This window comes from Sceloporus occidentalis, unplaced genomic scaffold (assembly GCF_023333645.1).
Source record: "Sceloporus occidentalis isolate IW3139 unplaced genomic scaffold, rSceOcc1.0.p SCAF_63, whole genome shotgun sequence".
Classification (NCBI taxonomy): Eukaryota; Metazoa; Chordata; class Lepidosauria; order Squamata; family Phrynosomatidae; genus Sceloporus; species Sceloporus occidentalis.
Genome location: NW_028317043.1, coordinates 2515052 through 2533996, shown reverse-complemented (window position 1 = coordinate 2533996; position 18945 = coordinate 2515052). Strand labels below are relative to the sequence as shown.

Below are 18945 nucleotides of genomic sequence, written 5' to 3'. Positions count from 1 at the left end.
GTGAAGTGAATACATTCTATGATATAGAAAAATTTCTCTCTTAGATCACAGTTCTGGTGAATGGAATACGTTTTCATGTTTAGTTACACAGTTTGTTTTGAAGGAAAGGGTCACCTCGTAGCAGGGAGAACAAGGACTTTGTCAGAGATGCCGTAATTCTATTACTGAGAAGCCCGTCATTAAATTTGCCTGATTTCATCCGAGACCTGTGGCTGATGTAATGCGTTAATAGTGCCGAGGAGGGGTGAGCCCTGCGTTCCAAACAGCTGGCGTTCCGAGGGCTGTGGAGGTTAGGAAAAACATAGATCACCAAACAGTATGAGAGAACCACTCAGACCAAAACCCTAAACAATCCAGAAAGTATCCATTCTAGAATCATGTATGGGTTAGATATTGCTTGATGTGTTCAATGCTTTTAAACATTGGATTAAACAACAGCACGGGTTGCCCAGTTATATCCCCCCATTGCTGGGATACTGGTATGGTCCATGATCTACTAGATTTTTTTCCGGGTTGCTCTTCCCTGCAAACATGGGCTTTTGGTGTTTCCTCCACCAGGGTTTGATGATGAACAGCAGATGACAATTAATTAGTGAAATCATAAAATTCTAAAAAGTTAGTGTCCCTCGAGGATTAGGTTGGACACCCCTGCCATAGAGTATACCTCATTCCGTTATTTATTTAATAGTGTTTGTTCCATCCCCTTTAAAACTATGGCAAGCACTGTTAGCAGATGATGTTGGCATATGTTTCAGGTCATTTATGTCATCAATCAAATTAAACCTTATTGCCGCAGTGTGAGCAGGATAAGCCAGAAGATAAAGATAAGATAAATTAGCATGGATGCGAATGCCTGCTCTATTTATCATAAAAAATCGATTTTAGGTTTTTTGTTTTTTTATTATTTTTAGTGTCCATTGGAAGGACTGATGCAATTTTTCCCTGAGTTTATCGAAACAGTAGAGTTACATTTCAAAGTATTGAATGATTCATCATTGTCTCCTAATTGGCCTCATCTGGGGTTAGAAGTGTTATGATTGGCTCAAAATCACCTGGCATGATTAATTATTACAGGATGGAAAATATGTTTAGTTACTTAGAGTTCTGTAAACGTATTTTTTCGTCAATAGAATGCAAAAGTAGCGCTAATAATTCTTGTAAAGAGACGCTTTTTTTCCCTTTGTATGATCCGCGGGCTTCGCGCGTTGTCCTTCTGTATTATTTCTATGGATTTTATTTATACTAATCCATCTCTACGAGATGCAAATGCTGCATTGGGTTTAAACTCAAATTCTATCGCTCCATAAAACTTTTCCTATAAAATAAATATTAGTTAAAATTTTAAGCCCACCGTCCAGAAGAGCATACATTGTTATTTTTGCTCTGTTGATTTATGTGTAATGAAGTTTTGTTGTACGGATGGTGTGTTTGAAAGAGAATGCAAGGAAATACTTTTGCTAATTTATCTTAGAATAATTTTCAAATATAAAAAATTAGTTCACTCTTCAAATTGCATGATCCCATAATCTGATAATATTACATAATCATAATATTAATGATTCTAAACAACAATTACATTGTTTATTTTGTTACAGTGGTGCGTTTTTAACTAGCTCTGATGTCATTCTATGCTGAATTCAATACTTAAACAAAATTTAACAACTTTGGCCTGTATGTGTCCTGAAAGGGGCAAGATTCTTTTTTCTGGGTATTCTTTTTCTTGCGTATAATACATTTACACATAAATACAAGACACATTTGTTAGCAGACTCTACAATCTCTTTAACCAAAATGTGTTTTGCTGGAGAAAAACGTGCCCCCCAAAATGTTTCTTTTTAGTGCATTAAAACATAGCATTATTATTTATTGATTTATATAGCGCCATGATATTCCGTAGCGCTGTACAATGGGTGAGCAGGACATTAGAAGTAGTGTGTCACGTAAAAACTTAAGCCCTGCTTAAATGAGTTTACAATCTAGAATCATACCTAAATTATGTTTTTACAGAACACCTGTCCTTTACATTAAAAATGTCTGTTTATTTGTAAAATATTTCTTTTATTTTGTAACTGAATTATTTTGGAGATTTAAGAAACACTTATTTTTTTATTATATATGTATATTTTCCAATTATGTCGTATTTCTCATTGGTTCTTTGTATCTTCCAAATGTAACACACTTATAGTTAACATTCAACGTTTACAATATTTTTACTATATTTTTTTAGATTTTATTTTTATTTGACATAATAATGCCAGTATTTTTTTTTCATGTGCAAAAATATATATTAACCTTTTGCATAGCACTGATTTGATCTGATTTAGTTTAAATTATGTCAAACGTTTGATTTTAGTTTTCCTGAATTTCGACATCCTAAATTGTATCAATTACTATTTAAAAAATATTGTTTCAGACTGGTTAGAATGACCGCCGGTTGATTTTTTTTGTTAAATTTTTTTTTTTATATATATATATTTTTAGAGATGAGAGCGAATAAATAATCAAGTCTTCTTTTTTGGCATTTTCCACCGTACCTTGGCCTCTTCTGCGTTTGTGTTTATATATATACTAATTGATGGCCTCCGTTTTTATTACCATCCTAGGAGCTTTGCTGATTGTCGACTCTCGCCAATCAGTCACATGACATCGTTGTGTGTGCTCTTGGAGTTGTAATCGTATTAACGCATCATTGTTATGAGTTGGATTCGCTAAACAGAGCCTTTTCATATTCTCTCCCACAGTTACCAATTATAACAATGTGCTAGAAACTAATTCGGATTCGGATGATGAAGACAAATTGCACATCGTGGAAGAGGAAAGTGTTACAGATGCAGCAGATGGTGAAGGCAGCGTGCCAGAAGATGACTTGCCAACAGACCAAACAGTATTACCAGAAGACACGGCAAAGGGGAGCGGGACGAGCTGCTGGGACGATGAAGGTATTTTTCAGCTCCTTCATTTCCCCAAATCGGGTTTCTACGAAGCTTGTGTAATATTTCATGGTTAGTCAGTTGACTCACCACCAGCAGAACAGTTTATATTAAGGGGCAACGTCATTAGGCAACCAACTGAACTCTAATCTAAGCGTTTAGAGAGTAATTAAGCAGGTCAGGCACATTTTGGCTGGTTATGTTGTCCATTTCTAATCTTATAACAAGTTTTTTTTGTACGTTCGTTTGCTGAAAAGACATTTGTATTAATTCTGTTATCGTCCTGGGATGGGTTTATTAAGCGTTGGGGGTGGCAGTGCTGCCCACTCCTCTCATTGTATGATAAAGCAATTTATAAATATGTATTCCACCTAATCCCAGGCTCATGTCTGGTCATATACCATCAAATGTGTATTTTAACGTGCTTGGAGGGGGCATATTGTCAATAGAGGTGTCGGGGATCAGGCCCAGGCTCGGTGTTGTTGCCCAACAGCGCCTCTATCATCTTAGGCTGCTGATGTACTCCATTAACGGGCGTACACATGCCGTTTATTGGCCGCTAGCTTTAACGTGATGGGGCTGATTTAGCTGCTGATCTGGTCTTTTCTTGGATGTGCAGCAGCTCTGTTGGACCCACTGATGAGGTATATGCCAATTACATTACATTTATGTATATGGCGCCAGCAGATTCCGTAGCGCTGTTACAACAGAGTCATTAAAGTAATTTAAAATTACACACAAGAACAAACCGGTACAAAAGGAGAAAAAGGCCTTGCTCATATGAGCGTTTTCTTAAACCAATCCCCCAAATTATAGGAATTTTGTGGATTCACAATTCTTGTCTTAATGAAAGTGGAGAAGGAAGGCTTATCAGATGAGGCCGCTTCTCGACGTTCTATAACAGGTGCTTAGTGAGCATCTTCATTCACACCTGAGCTGGTGACACGATTTGCACAATTCTCCTAAAACTCTGCCAACATACGATCAGAATATGTTACAACACTTATAGTAATTAATTATAATGGTCCATAATGGAATTAAAATGAAAATTCTCTACGTTACTCAGTAGACCATAAGGAAAAAAATGCTACATTAACATTTTTATAATTGGCTCAGTGATTAATGACATTCCTTTGAAATGATGTTAGAACGTTCAGCTCCTAAAACATAGCATTTACATGCATGTGACCGATTGGCTGTCTATTTAATATATATGTCTCGTACAGCCCAATCAATAATGAGAGCTGCAGCTCAAGGCGCCCTCCATGGTCCCATATAATGCCACTTTTGCCTGCTGGAAGTAAACAAGTCAGCAGGGAATAGCTCCAATTGGAATCAAAATGAGTGCTTTCTGTTCATGCGTGCAAGGGGGTCTCTCTAGACCCCTGAAACACTCACACAAGCCAGTGCTGGAGTTGGCTGGGGTTGAGTAAACGGTGTGTTCTCCTAGGCTGGGGAAAGAGGCAACTGCACAAGGTGCAGAATACCCCAATGCACTTGCAAGTAGAGGACTGCACTGGGAGGCGCCAAAAAACTTGCGGGCGCGGGCGGTCTTGCTGGGGCTGCGGGCGGGAGCGGGCGGTCAGGCACTGTACCTGCGGGTCCCGGTAATCCCGCGCAGTCCCGCAAGGCTGCCTTCTTGCTGCTCCCTTACAGTGTCTCCTAGCTTGCTCCGCCCAGGAACAAAACGGAGTCACGTGATGTGAAGTCACTTCCTGTGACTCCGCCTTGTTCCTGGGCGGAGCAAGAGAAGAGACGCCGTGAGGGAACAACTCGAGGGCAGCCGCGCGGGACTGCGCGGGAAATCAGGTAAGGAGGCGGGCATGATTGGCCACAAATGTGGCGGGAGCGGAACACCCACATTGCGGGAGCGGGCGGGAGCGGGATTAAAAACCACGGGAGCGGGCGGGAGCGGGATTAAAAAAGTAGTCCCGCGCAGGGCTCTACTTGCAAGGTGTAGAAAGCCATGCTTTAAAGGGGGAACTCATCTGTTCTATGCATGTATGTGCATACGATGGCTGGAGTGTTCCTTTGGTCTTCTGTAACTCCCCAGGGTGATATTAGGACATGTAAAATCATCGTGATCCTTTACATCTTTTGAGTAGCTGTTTTATTTTTAAACTAAAGCTAAAACTCCGTTGGTAGCAAAACGCTATTGACTCCTTAATACCAAGATCACCCCTTTAAATATTCCGCCGTTTAATACTACAGTGAAGGGTGAGTTCCTATACTCTATGCACAGAGCTCGTAGCTCGCCATGTGCTACTAAACCGCACCGTGCTGATTACCGTATGGCAGTACTTGTACAGCACTTTCCCTATAGACCTTCATTAGTGAATTGGTTCCCCGTTAGTAAATTAGTTCCCCCTCGTGCTAACAAGGCAAGTACTCCATTGATTACAGACACTCTGAATGTGACAGATAAGATGGATAAATACAAATCAAAAAAAACAAGGATCCGTTAACATAGAATTTGCTGGCAGATAAGAACCATTTGGCCCGTCCAGTCTGCCCATTTTTCCCGATGTAGGGGATCGGACCTTAATCAGTCGTCGGTCTCGTCTCTTAGATTCAGGAGCCATATCCCTATCCCCCAAATGTTTAAATATACTCTATGTACTGGCCTCTACCACATCTGCTGGGAAGCTGTTTCATGGGAACTGCATCTAACATGAAATAAAAAGGCTTGTTTAAAGCATCTTTTTTCTTGTATAAAAATAACCCTATTTCTTATTCAGTGCCCGTAGTGCGAACATTTACGCCAATTAAAGAACGCAATGTTTCACCTTTTTATTTCAGAAGGAGTGGATGGCAGCGAAATCCTGGGGCCTGATGCGGACGGAGTCGGAGGTGCAGGTGAGGGTTTTTTAATAATAATATTAATATGATTCCCTTTGCTGTCTCGGTTGCACCTACAGGATTGCTTTCCACACCTCGAGAACAAAAGAGAAGGACATATTCAACACATCCAGTAATTGGCGCGTGTTACTGGGATTAATTAGTACAAAAAAAACTCCATCCATTGATGCAGGGTAGACATTTTAAATGTGCCTTGTATAATATCGCTTCATCATCCCTTAAATAAATGCTATAGGTTCCCTGTGGTTTGAACGTATGGCAGCTCAGAATAAGCCCCCTGTACGCCGTAGGTAGGAAGCTTTACAGATGTTGTGCGCTTTCTGTCTAAGCAGAGACACCTTGTTTGAAATGTCAATTACTCTGTCTGTAGTCAAAGATGAAGAATGTGAGTCTGATGAAGAAAACGAACAAAACCATGATCCGAATGTTGAGGAATTCCTACAGCAGGGAGACACGGCAGTAATCTATCCGGAAGCACCGGAGGACGACCAGAGGCAGGGCACACCGGAGGCGTCCGGTCAAGATGAAAATGGTAATCGCTTTATACCAAAACGGGATTCGGCTTCAGTCAGCAGCGTTCCCCAAACCGGCGGCGCCATGAAATATATGTTATAGAATAGAGTGCTTAGTACGGTCCTTAGGAGCTGTCTGAAGCCGTTCTGAGATGCCATCTCTTCCCTTTTGTGGCCACATATTCGGCTTGTCTCCTGCCATCCTCTTGAAGGACCGCCGGCGGGCGCTCTGCTCGCTCCTGGTTACCCATCTCCAGTTCCAGTTCTCCAGTAGAAGACGAGAGTTTAGCTACCCCATGCAATAGGGCAATTAGCTATACCTGGAAGCTGTGGGTGTTTAGCAGCGACGGAGCAGGATTTAACCCCTTATCTGCCGCACATTAATATACTGTAGCATTTAACTCCAGTCCCAGGGACTGTATACACGATGGAAGAGAAATAATGAAGTTTCTTAGTGTTCGGTCCGGTTAGGTTTATAAAAGGCAATTCTGGGGGTAGAACTTGTAGAGTTGGGGCAGTCACTATGGAAACACGTAGAATGCTAATCGCTTTACCCTTGCCACTATAACTGGTTGCGTGTGAAATTTAGGGAAGTCATAAAGTTCGGGCATCATAGTGAATCTTCAACACAAACTCCCTATTCCAGTGAGTCTTAACTTCCAATGTCTGTAATTATGGTTAATTGATCCTTTTCTTTGCCATAAGTTTATGAAATACATGATAATTTATTAAAATGTTTTAATGGTCTTAGTGGGGGGGGGACAGTGCTGGCAGTCACTATAGAAAATGCCCCCAATATGTAGAAGTCTTCACTGGCATTCTACATGTATAAAAACTATATGGAGTGTTGTGTGGGGGACGAAAGGGGCTCCTTGCCTGGGGAGTTACTTGGTCGAGGAGGGGCCCTTATGGAACCCAATGTACCGTATTTGCTCGATTATAAGACGACCCTGATTATAAGACGACCCCCCAAAATCTGAATATTAACTTAGGAAAAAAGAAAAAGCCTGAATATAAGACGACCCTAAAGGAAAAAAGTTTTACCAGTAAATGTTAATTCATGTAAACTATTTTTTTTAATAAAAGCTATGATTGAGAAAAATATTTTTTTTGTTTTTATTTCTTGTATTTTCCAGCCTGTCCCCCAGTTACGCACATCTGCCCCCAGGCTTGCCACACCAATATGGCACTGTGGCCCATGATATGCCTTTTAACCCTCTATATGCCACTGTGCCCCATGGTATGCCTTTTGACCCCCTATGTGCCACTCTGCCTCCAGAAATGCCTTATACCCCTATATCCCATTCTGGCATTTAGGGGGTTAAAATGCATATTATGGGGCAGAGTGGCATATAGGGAGGTATAAGGCATTTCAGGAGGCAGAGTGGCATTAAGGGAGTTAAAAGGCATTGTATAGAGCACTCTGCCTCCAGAAATGCCTTATACCCCTATATGCCACTCTGGCATTTAGGGGGTTAAAAGGCATATTATGGGGCAGAGTGGCATATAGGGAGGTATAAGGCATTTCAGGAGGCAGAGTGCTCTATTAAATGCCCCCTTAACGCCACTCCAGAAATGCCCTATGCCCCCATTTAACTAACACACACACACACACTCTCTCCCCCCCCTCCCCTCTCCTCTCTCCTCTCTCCCCTCTCAGCCCTCTCTTACCGGTGCTTCCAGCCGGGGCAGCGGGTTGACGCCGCCTTCTGCTGCAGCCGGAAGGAGGTGGAGTTGGCAGCGGGGGTTTGTATGCGTCCGTCGCGTATACTTTCCCCGGCTGTCAGAGATCAGAGATCTCTGACAGTCGGGGAAGGTCTACGCGACGGACGCAGACAATCCCCGCTGCTAGCCACACCTCCTTCCGGCTGCAGCGGACGTTGTCTACGCGGATCGCGTAGACGTCAACCCGCTGCCCCGGCAATACAGCAGGAAGCACCGGTAAGTGTGTATGATGGGGGGGGGGGGTGAGACAGGAGGATCCAGGTCCCCTGCAGCGGTGCGGGGGATCTGGATCTTAGTCTCCTAATCAGACTCTATTTGAGGTCTGATTAGAAGACGACCCCGATTAGAAGACGAGGGGTATTTTTCAGAGCATTTGCTCTGAAAAAAACCTCGTCTTATAATCGAGCAAATACGGTATTTATAGTGTTGATATACCTCTGATATATTAGTATATGCAGGTTTTGGTTGATTGTGTTTCTTTCTTCAACAGGGACGCCTGACGCTTTTTCGCAGCTCCTCACCTGCCCGTATTGCGATAGGGGATACAAACGCTACACGTCTTTGAAGGAACACATTAAATACCGCCACGAAAAAAACGAAGACAATTTCAGTTGCTCCATGTGCAGTTACACGTTCGCTTATAGAACGCAGCTCGATCGTCACATGACTTCACACAAGTCAGGAAAGGATCAAGTAAGTGCCCTACGGTATATGTATGCGAGATACACAGAACTTGACAGCAGATACAAACAATGTTAAAATCCTCAAGCTGTCCCTGGCCTTGTCTTAGATTCAGGATAGATTTATGCCTGTCTCATGCATGTTAAAATTCCCCTTACTGTATCAGCATCTACCACTTCTGTTGGGAGGCTGTTCTACATATCTACCACTCTCTCAATGAAAAAAGAAACTACACTGAAAACCTTGAAGGGATCATCTCATTATAGGGCAGTGATTAGAGATCAATGAAGTTTATGCTTGCCTCACTGATCCTCTGTCTTAGCTCCAAACATACTGTTTTTGGGCAGCTGATGATGAGTTTGGCTGCCCCGTATAATGCATAGGTATATCAGTGAGACATCTCGCCAAACCCTTCTCTACCTAAAGTCGTGTTATATCCTCTGAGCAGAAATCCCGTGTCTTTAAAATGCTTTAAAAAAAATAAAATATCTTTTTTTTACAAAAAAATTTCATACCAAACCAGTGTTCTTCATGAAACATTATGAAAGAACATGCTATAAAAAGTGGAAACAGCCCTTCTCAATGTATAAACATAGCAAATGTGTGTGTGTACCCTGAACCCTGAATTAATACATACAATGATGAGTACATCCGATCTTTGATCCAATATCTACTCGCTTGTCTCTTGTCTTGTCATCTGACTTGTGTATGGGTCACCAGCTCTGTTAGTTCCTCTCTACACGTATGTAGCGATGTAAGACGTGTGCTGTGTCTATATTTTTATGATAATCTGGCACATGTATCGGATGCCCCTGCATTCAGCTTATCATACATTATCCTGCGATACACTTGTGCATGAATTTAGTGATTTTAAATTTTATCGAATAACGTATGGCTTGAATTCATTTTTCTTTACCGGTAAATCTTGGTTCCAGAAAGATGGGATATATGATGCGGGCAATGAATGGGCCACAGCTCCAGAAAAAACGGAATCTAAGAAATATGTTTCAAGATTTGGCAGCTGCCTCTTGTAGAGTCTGGAGCACCAAACATACGTATTTTGATACTCTTCACCGTAGATCATTTTATAACAGCAGCCTCTTTTGACGTTTCCAACCAAATGAATAAATAACTTTTTTTTTTTTTTAAATAAAAACTGTATTTATTTTAATTATATATATATTTTTTTATGTTTAATTTTACAGAGGCACATTACGCAGTCTGGAGGTAACCGTAAATTCAAATGCACAGAGTGCGGAAAAGCTTTTAAGTACAAACACCATCTAAAGGAACATTTACGAATTCACAGTGGTATGTACGTTAATAACGGGCTTCTATATGCATGCGGCTAGAGAAATATTTGACAGTGCGTGATGAGCTTCTGAGGAAATACATGTTTCTGACTTCCATTACCTACTACTTCTCTATGGGCGATTTGACACCATGTTGTTTATTAAGCTAATTGACGAGGAGGACCGGTTCTGAGAATTATGACGCGGTTTTTTTCTGAGTTATATAAACTTGCCGAAAAGACGTCTCTTTCTCTTCAAGCAGAAAAGCCACGTCTTTAAAATATTTAAAGAGGCTCTCTTACCAAAGCACTAAAACGACTGAATATTGACCATTGTTATTTTTGTAAAAAAAATAAAAAAAGGAATTGATTGAGTTTCTCACCCATTTTTTATTATTTTTTTTACATTTTTAAGGAGAGAAGCCATATGAATGCTCTAACTGCAAGAAGCGATTTTCCCATTCGGGTTCATATAGTTCCCACATAAGCAGCAAGAAATGCATAGGCGTAATTCCAGTTAACGGACGGGCAAGATCTGGTCTAAAGACCCCTCAATGCTCTTCCCCTTCCCTTTCTGCTTCCCCGGGTAGTCCGGCCCGGCCACAGATCCGGCAAAAGATAGAAAATAAGCCTTTACAGGAGCAGCTTCCAGTAAGCCAAATTAAAACTGAACCCGTGGATTATGAAATTAAGCCGATCGTGGTCACATCAGGAATCAATTGTTCGGGCACTCTGCAAAATGGTGTCTTCAGCGGTGGAAGCCCTCTGCAAGCAACCAGTTCTCCTCAGGGTGTGGTACAAGCTGTTGTCCTACCAACGATGGGGTTGGTATCGCCTATAAGCATTAATCTTAGTGACATTCAAAATGTACTAAAGGTAGCAGTTGATGGGAACGTTATTAAAATGTTAGAAAATAATCATGCAAACATTGCATCCAAAGAACAAGGAACCCTCACCTCTGCAACAATCCAGCAAGCGGGTCACTCGGTCATTTCAGCTTTCAGTCTTCCCTTGGTTGATCAAGACGGTACAACCAAAATAATCATCAATTACAGCTTAGAGCAGCCAAGTCAGCTTCAACTCGTTCCACAAAATTTGAAGAAAGAAACGCCTGCTCCCGCGGAAATTTGCAAGCCTGAGAAACTACCCGAGGATCTGACTATAAAAACAGAAAAAGACACCAAGTTTACTAAAGAAAGCACTTGCACGCTCCCCGACGATCACCCGGCAGACATCAACGCACTTCAAGAAGTCGAGCACTGTGGTCAGAAAAAGAGCAACCCGCTTCCCGCATGTAGCAAAGTGGAGACCATTAAATCCGAGTCAATGTCTGTGGACATCGGAGACGGGAATCTTACTCCTAGTCAGCCACCCCAGAAAAATCTATTATCTCTCCTGAAAGCTTATTATGCTTTGAACGCACAGCCAAACGCCGAAGAGCTTTCAAAAATCGCAGATTCTGTAAATTTATCACTAGACGTGGTAAAAAACTGGTTTGACAAAATGCAAAGCGGAGAAATTTCCGTACACTCTTCTAGGCCGTCCTCTCCAAAAGCCGGAGAGAACGGCGTTTCCTTGGAGAACGGCACTGAATCTAAAGAAGAAGGCAAAGTTAACAATAGTCCAACTGACGTAAACAGTCCCCTGAAAAAGGAACCCTCCGAACCTTTAGCAATTAATGGTTCGACAAGTGTCCCAACTTCACCCTTGCCACTAAACCTCTCTTCCCTCAAAAACTCAGAAGGCGAGGGGTACTCTGATGGGGTACAAGAAGACCAAGAGAATCAAGTAGAACCTCTTGATTTATCTTTACCAAAGCCGCAAGGGAACTTGGCAGAGAGACCTTCCGTAACTAGTGTTTACCAGAGCGGTGTTTATTCTGTTCAAGAAGAACCCTTGAACTTGTCTTGTGTGAAAAAAGAGCCAACGCAAATGGACATTGTCGCAAAATCAGAACCAGCTCTTATTATAAACCCAAGTGCCAATCCTATAAACATTGCTATTCCTACAGTCACTGCCCAGTTGCCGACAATTGTTGCCATTACCGATCAGAACAGTGTACCGTGTTTAAGGGCGCTAGCTGCCAACAAGCGGACTATTTTAATTCCTCAAGTAACCTATACGTACGCAACCACTGCTAGTCCTGCCGTTCCAGAACCCCAACAAAAGACCATCCTAACCAATGGAAATCAGGTAATTTTACGCGTGCTCCACCTTTGTAAATCTCTGACTTTTTGTATGATTCGTGTCATCGGTTCTTAGTCGCTTTGGTTGCATTGCCATGCTTCCCAGTACCCAGGGAATATATATAAGGATCATGGGATCTGCGTAAGGCGGCCGATACTAATACTATGGGTATGTTATGAGTAATACGTAATGCATAATATGCTTTTTTATATTTTCCCTTTGTGAATATACATTGACATTTACTTATGGGTGGGTGTGTGATGTATTTGTTATTGTTTTTATTTGACTACTTAGCTCTGATCAGTGAAACAGAAACATAAAGGAACGGTCTGTTCCCAAAAGATTCGTTTTTAATGCCTGTTTGAGTTAATTTTGTTTGAACTTTTGAGTTTTTATTGAAGTTAAAAAAAAAAAAAGAATCTTCTTTCTCATTTAACTCCTCTTGGCTTCTCTACTTCACCAGGAAGCATTAGTATTTACATCGTACATATTCAGAAGCACCCCCATTAAAGTCACTGAAGAAGCAGCCAATCACATGTATGTTAGCAAAATATCAATCTTAACATACGATTTACTGTATATGTTTGGCTGCCTTCATGGATTCAGTGGTTGCTTAGCTCCCGTTGACTAAAATGCAAGTTCTACTGTATGTTTCCTGCTTCCAGTAAAGGCAGCTGGGGGAGGAGTTACTGGGGGAGGAGTTACGTGAAGCGATTCCAATCGCGAAAAAATTATTTACGGGGTTTATTATTGATATACTGTTTTTTTTTTCTATTTTACTTGGTTGGCAGTATTTAAACATGCTCTGTTTCTTTCCAGACATGTTTCGTATCATATGCATGTTTTGTTTCCCAGTATTTTGTTAACTTGGTGCAAGAGGGTTGTGTATTTACATTGTATACCTCCTGTTGGTTGAAATAATGGTCGAATTCTCCTCAGAAAGAGTTTCCTTTAATTAGATAATGCGCATAATCGAGACAAGGCACACAACACACAAAAGTCGAAGCGTTGTCTAATTACACATTAAGATTACTTGGTTTATATAGCATCTTATCTACTTCTAATAGCATGCTTCTTTCTGATTGGTTACTTTTCAAGCAGGTTACACCTCTTTAAGCTGCATAATTAAGAATGGCCTAGACTTGACCCTTTGCACATATATAAGAACATAGAGTAGACATGTCGGCGTGAACTCGTCCATATATCATAGACTAGACATTCCCTGCTTTCTTTTGTCTTTGACAGCAATAATATTTACGATAACATAAACATTTTTCTAACACCTCCTATGGCACTAAAAGGGTTACTTATCTAGGAAGAGACTTCCCTGGTTTTATGTCATAAGTAGCTTGATAGGTTTGATTGTAGCAAAGTAGAATGTATGAAAAGCCAGAGGCACTCGCTGTACCTGTGATAAAGCGCACTAATCCAGCTATAAAATGGGGAGGGAACACATGGAAGTGTATAAGGCAGGACGGTGTATGCAAAAACCAGTGTTGGCATAGGCGGTGTAAAGTATGTGTAGAAAGCACTAACCCATGTGGCATAAAGACCTTCCAGCGTTACACCGCTGACAATCCTGTCCAGTACTCACTAGCACGGGTAAAAGGGACTGCAAGAAAGTCCCATGATACATAGAATGGATCCAGTATTGGAGAAAATATGCTCTGGACACCCCCTGGTGGTCATTTAATGTGAGTACAGGAAGTGTTAAAACAGGGCACCACTAATATGAAGAATAAAATGTTAGTATCCATCCTTATTTCAGCTAGTTATTACATCACTCATCTAAACTATTAAGCAATAACTGGTGAGTTTATGGGCCACTTCTTACAAGGCAGAATGGTGATAAACATTGAGTTTACAAGTGACTCTTTCTGGCACCGGACAAAACATTCCTACGCACAAAAGCAAGCATCTAATACCTGGTTTTAATGCTTTATTATCACAAAAAACGTTGCTAGTGGTGCTTCTGACTGTTTGGGAACGTCAAGACAAACCACAACACCTGCATCCCCGCAGTGCGTTAACAACAGCCGGAAAGTCACATGAAATCGAATTTTCAAGGCATTCTAACGAAAATGATCATTCTTTTTGTAATATAGTATAATTACAGTAATAAATGGTTTCTTTATGTAGTCTGGCCAAAGCGTACCACCATTTGTGAGGTTACTGAAGATTGCGGGACGTTGCTGGCAAGGTTACTATGTTAATAGGACTTGGAATGTCTATTTAGAAGGTGTTTATTGTTTGTAGGTCGTGGTAATAGCGTGTAGCTGGATATATATATAGCGTTTGCGTGTGTTGGGTATAAAGTATGCACAACTTTCATGGTACATGCTAACAGCGTACATCCTACATATAATATTATAACTGTATATTTTTTACATTGATCTGTGATATGCTGGTATTTTAGTTATTTATTATTGGCACACAGATTACCCAAACTCAGTTTTAGAAAGATATTCTAATCTGGACAATTTAAAAAAAAATAAAAAAAATGAGTATAAAATAAATGTATTTATGTGTGAGTGGGACCAATATATAGTACTACATGTGATTGATGATGAATGAAGCAGGTGATACATGTATCGTCCCTAAGAAAAAGGGTAATGAATGGTCCAGTTCTAAAATATGTCACAAAGCGTTCCCAGCATCAATTACCGTTTTAACTTCCGGTAATACCATTACATAAGTTATGGTGGGTAAAGGTGATGGAATTACAGGCAATTACTCTCAAGGGATCCATGTATAAAGTGTATATAGCGGCAAAAGGTGATAATTGTTGACCTTATTTGCATGCGCCTACCCAGAATCCCTTGTGGCTGGGGCAGCACCATGAGATTTCTGAGGGAAAAATAACCCTTCTGGCTTGTCTGGTGTTTGTAGATGAATGTTTAATAATACTTCTACTACCCCCTTAATTTTAAGTGGAAGGGTTTTCCATCACCTTTACCCACCATAGCTTATGTAATGGTATTTCTTGGCTACCTCAAGTATTAAGCCTGTATCACAACCTCATGCTGATGAGTCTCATTAAGGATGAAACAGCTAAGCTTTATCATTATTTGACAAAGTCCACCCAGTTCAAGGGGGACCTCTGGGCCATGGTTTTCTGACAGGATCTAGGTGGTCCCCCACAGATGTTCAAGGGGGACCTCTGGGCCCTGGCCTTCTGGCGGGATCAGGATCGTCTCCCACAGTAGCTCAAGGGGACCGCTGGGCCCTGGCAAAGAAAAAGCTGTCTGGTTTTAGGGCCGAGGTAGCATGGAGCCTGAGGTGTGCACTCGCTATAAATAAAATACTTTCAAGGGATCCATGTATAAAGTCGAGGCAAAAGGTGATCATTGTTGATCTTATTTGCATGCGCCTACCCAGAATCCCTTGTGGTTGTGGCAGCACCATGAGATTTCTGAGGGAAAAACAAGCCTTCTGGTGTCTTTAGATGAGTGTTTAATAAATGCTTCCACAACTTCCCCGTACAAAGCTCAGGTCCTAGCTTCATCATCTAGATGATGAGATCAAGGTCTCCCTCTCTTCCAAACAACATGTGTCCGAAATAGCTCAGCGAGATGGATACTGTGAAGTAAATCTTTCTTCTGTGTCATGAATAACGGGGCACGCTGCAAGGTGGGGGGCTTCGTCATAGATCCCATTTATTAAAAACACTCTCCGCAACCTTGTAAGTGCCATAAAGTCAGATCTGACGGCCAAGCGCCGATAATCTCTGTCTGTTAGCAGCAGAGAGGAGCTGTACCCGTCGGCACATCACGTCACGAAGAATATATCAATAACATCAGCTTTTAGTGCTCACGCTGCTTGCAGGGACGCCATAATCCCCGCTTCTGGGGGACGTCCCTTAGTGGTTTTTAGGTGTCATAAGAAATGATATTCTGTAATTATGTTCTTTCTCCCCCATGTAGTTGTTGAATTTTGATGAGTGTTTCAGGCAGCCTTTGTTAATTGGGAGTCAAATCCCAGGCCTGGAGGGTCATAACTAGGCCCGATTTTCTGGATCTCCCAGCTTTGGTTCTGGCAGCTCGATTAAAATCATTGAAACGGTGGAAAAACCTTAGCGGCGTGGAGGACATTTAGTGACAGCAGGCAGGTAAAACCGAACCGAGACATCATTCCGAAAGGCCTTTGAAGTGCATCTGTACCTACTGACATGTCACCGCTTAGAGGATTGACTCCCTCCTACAGAAGGGTTTTATGTTCCAAACATAGTTCGTAATCCTTTAACATATAGCTCATAATCCTTTAATGTTTTCACGCTTTCCTCTGATCTGTGGTTCTCTGTGATAGAAATCCTCACTGATTCACTGCATCCAAAACTTACAGTCTGTGTGTCCTGAACTATAAAAATCATCCTCGTCATTTATACCTTGTAGGAATGTAGGCTAGGGTATCAAAGTGTCACCTAAAATCTAACTATATATATATATATATATCAGTGTCTTTCGTTGTGTTATTCTTCTGAATATTCTATTTTGGTGAACTACGCTATCGTTCAAAGTTTTGGGGTCACTTAGCTGTTTTCATATCTCTAGCCCTAACGTAATTGCAAAAAGGTTCTTGAACGATCAATTAGCCTTTTAAACTTAAACTTGGATCAGCGAACACAACGTGCCATTGGAACACAGGAGTGATGGGAGTGATAAAGGGCCATTGGAACACAGGAGTGATGGGAGTGATAAAGGGCCATTAAAAGTCATTTACAACATTAACCCCGTCTGCACTGGATTTCTGACAAATTTTGCTTTTCTTTCAAAAACATGGTGTCGGCTTCCATTAGGTTACCTTTTAGATTAAAACAAACGCACCAATTAACAAAATAGTGCAAGCTATAGGCAGTTTCAATCAATGAAATGAGTTACGTTAAAAGCTGTGATGGCAGCAGGTCCCGGTTAATCTGTTTTTGACTCGTCTTGCAGTGGCTAAAAGCCTGAGAATGTTTCGGAAAAACGAGCCCCGTTATTTAATCACTGGTTAGAACGCAGAGGACAAGAAACTCTGTATATTGTTATAGCATCATTCGCACGTGTATAGATCAAGAGGAACTCCTCAATATGCTGATTCTCTATGACATTACCATCCGTTTGCCAACAAACCATCAGAATAATTCATTTGTGTGCAATGTGGTCGGAGAAGTAAGAGATGGTTGTGTAGATAAGACATGCCTCGCGTTCCGGATCCAAACTGCTCTTATGGGCGGCCGCATGGTCGATATTTCCTTTGTGATGGAGATGATCTGGCGCGACTGGGTTCAGCACAAAATCCAAAGAGAAACTGGCTAGCAGAATGTGCCGTTAAAGAAAATCTAAAGAGAGAGTGTAAGAGTCACGAACGTAACAGCACAGCTTGATACAGAAGATGCTGAATTCTAAAAATCCAAAAAGTATAATATACTAATGATATACTATTGCTAAGAACTAATTGTAATTCATTTTTATGTCTTTCTCTCTGTTAAAGGAAGAAACATGGTTTTATATTTCATATATATATATTGTGTTGTTTATTTAAGGATGAAAGGCAGGACACAAGTTCGGAAGGCGTATCAAATGTAGAAGATCAAAATGATTCTGATTCAACTCCACCCAAAAAGAAACTGAAGAAGACGGATAACGGATTGTATGCCTGCGATCTGTGTGACAAAATATTCCAGAAAAGCAGTTCACTGCTGAGGCATAAATATGAACACACAGGTGTGTACAACGTGTAAAGTATTTTATGTGCGTTCGCTAGGTCATAGAAGGCAACACATTTTGACCTTTTGTATGTACAGGTAATGTGTGGAGGGTGGTGGTTCTATTCCAGCTGTCCCCTCGCCACAATGACATAGAGGGGCACCAGTAGCCAGAAGATGTAGTTCTTTTATCCTTCTGCATTTTGCATTTTGCAAAATTAATGATGTTTTGGGTTTTCTTTTATAGGTAAGAGACCACATGAGTGCGGAATCTGCACAAAGGCATTTAAACACAAACACCATTTGATCGAACATATGCGTCTTCATTCTGGAGAAAAGCCCTATCAATGTGACAAATGCGGGAAACGATTTTCACACTCCGGATCCTATTCACAGCACATGAACCATCGCTACTCGTACTGCAAGAAAGAAGCCGAGGAACGTGACGGCACGGAGCAGGATGACCCAGGACAGGGGAACCTTAGCGGCGAGCACGTGGACTCCCAAGAATCTCCATCGCAGATAGACTCTGATGAGCGTGAGAGCATCGCCAGGGATGAAGACAGCGAGAAAGAGGAAGACGATGAGAAAGATACTGACGATGGACAAGATGACAAAGAATGTGATCTGATGCATGATGTAGAAGAGGAAGGAACGGCATGTGAGGCAGAACAATTAGAAGGTACTTCAAAGGACGGGGATGATAAGAGTCTCGAGGAAGACGTGGAAAAGAATGTTTCGGAGAAAGACGCTGCCCAAAATTAGCAGATTTTTCTCTTATTTTCCAGTATGGAAATGTCTTTTGAAATTACAGTATAATGAAGTTTATTCTATATTATACATGCTTTCCTCTGAAACACAGTACTTGTATACTGTGATTTCGGTTCACTACTGTGTTAAAAAATCCAGGTGTGCCTGAATCTCAAACGTAGAAATTTTTTTCACAGCAATTTTAAAATTTAGTAACAACTTTGTTACATGCAAGTTCAAAAATATATATATAGAGAGAGAGAGAAAAAATGACTCGGAAGCTAAAATTAATCAGGTTTTACCAAACCTACACATTCTACTCAT

At 41.1% G+C, this 18945-nt stretch overlaps 1 protein-coding gene across 1 annotated transcript in view; it reads left to right on the top strand.

Annotated features, from left to right (window-relative positions):
* LOC149287184 (zinc finger E-box-binding homeobox 1-like) overlaps positions 1-18636 on the top strand; it is a 58752-nt gene extending 40116 nt beyond the window's left edge. The window contains exons 2-9 of the mRNA XM_089493179.1: positions 2742-2939; positions 5730-5786; positions 6160-6321; positions 8517-8719; positions 9913-10018; positions 10414-12191; positions 17710-17890; positions 18119-18636. Of these exons, the coding sequence (XP_089349305.1) occupies positions 2742-2939; positions 5730-5786; positions 6160-6321; positions 8517-8719; positions 9913-10018; positions 10414-12191; positions 17710-17890; positions 18119-18636 (3203 nt within the window). The remainder of the gene's footprint in view (positions 1-2741; positions 2940-5729; positions 5787-6159; positions 6322-8516; positions 8720-9912; positions 10019-10413; positions 12192-17709; positions 17891-18118) is intronic.
* Positions 18637-18945: the final 309 nt, after the last annotated feature.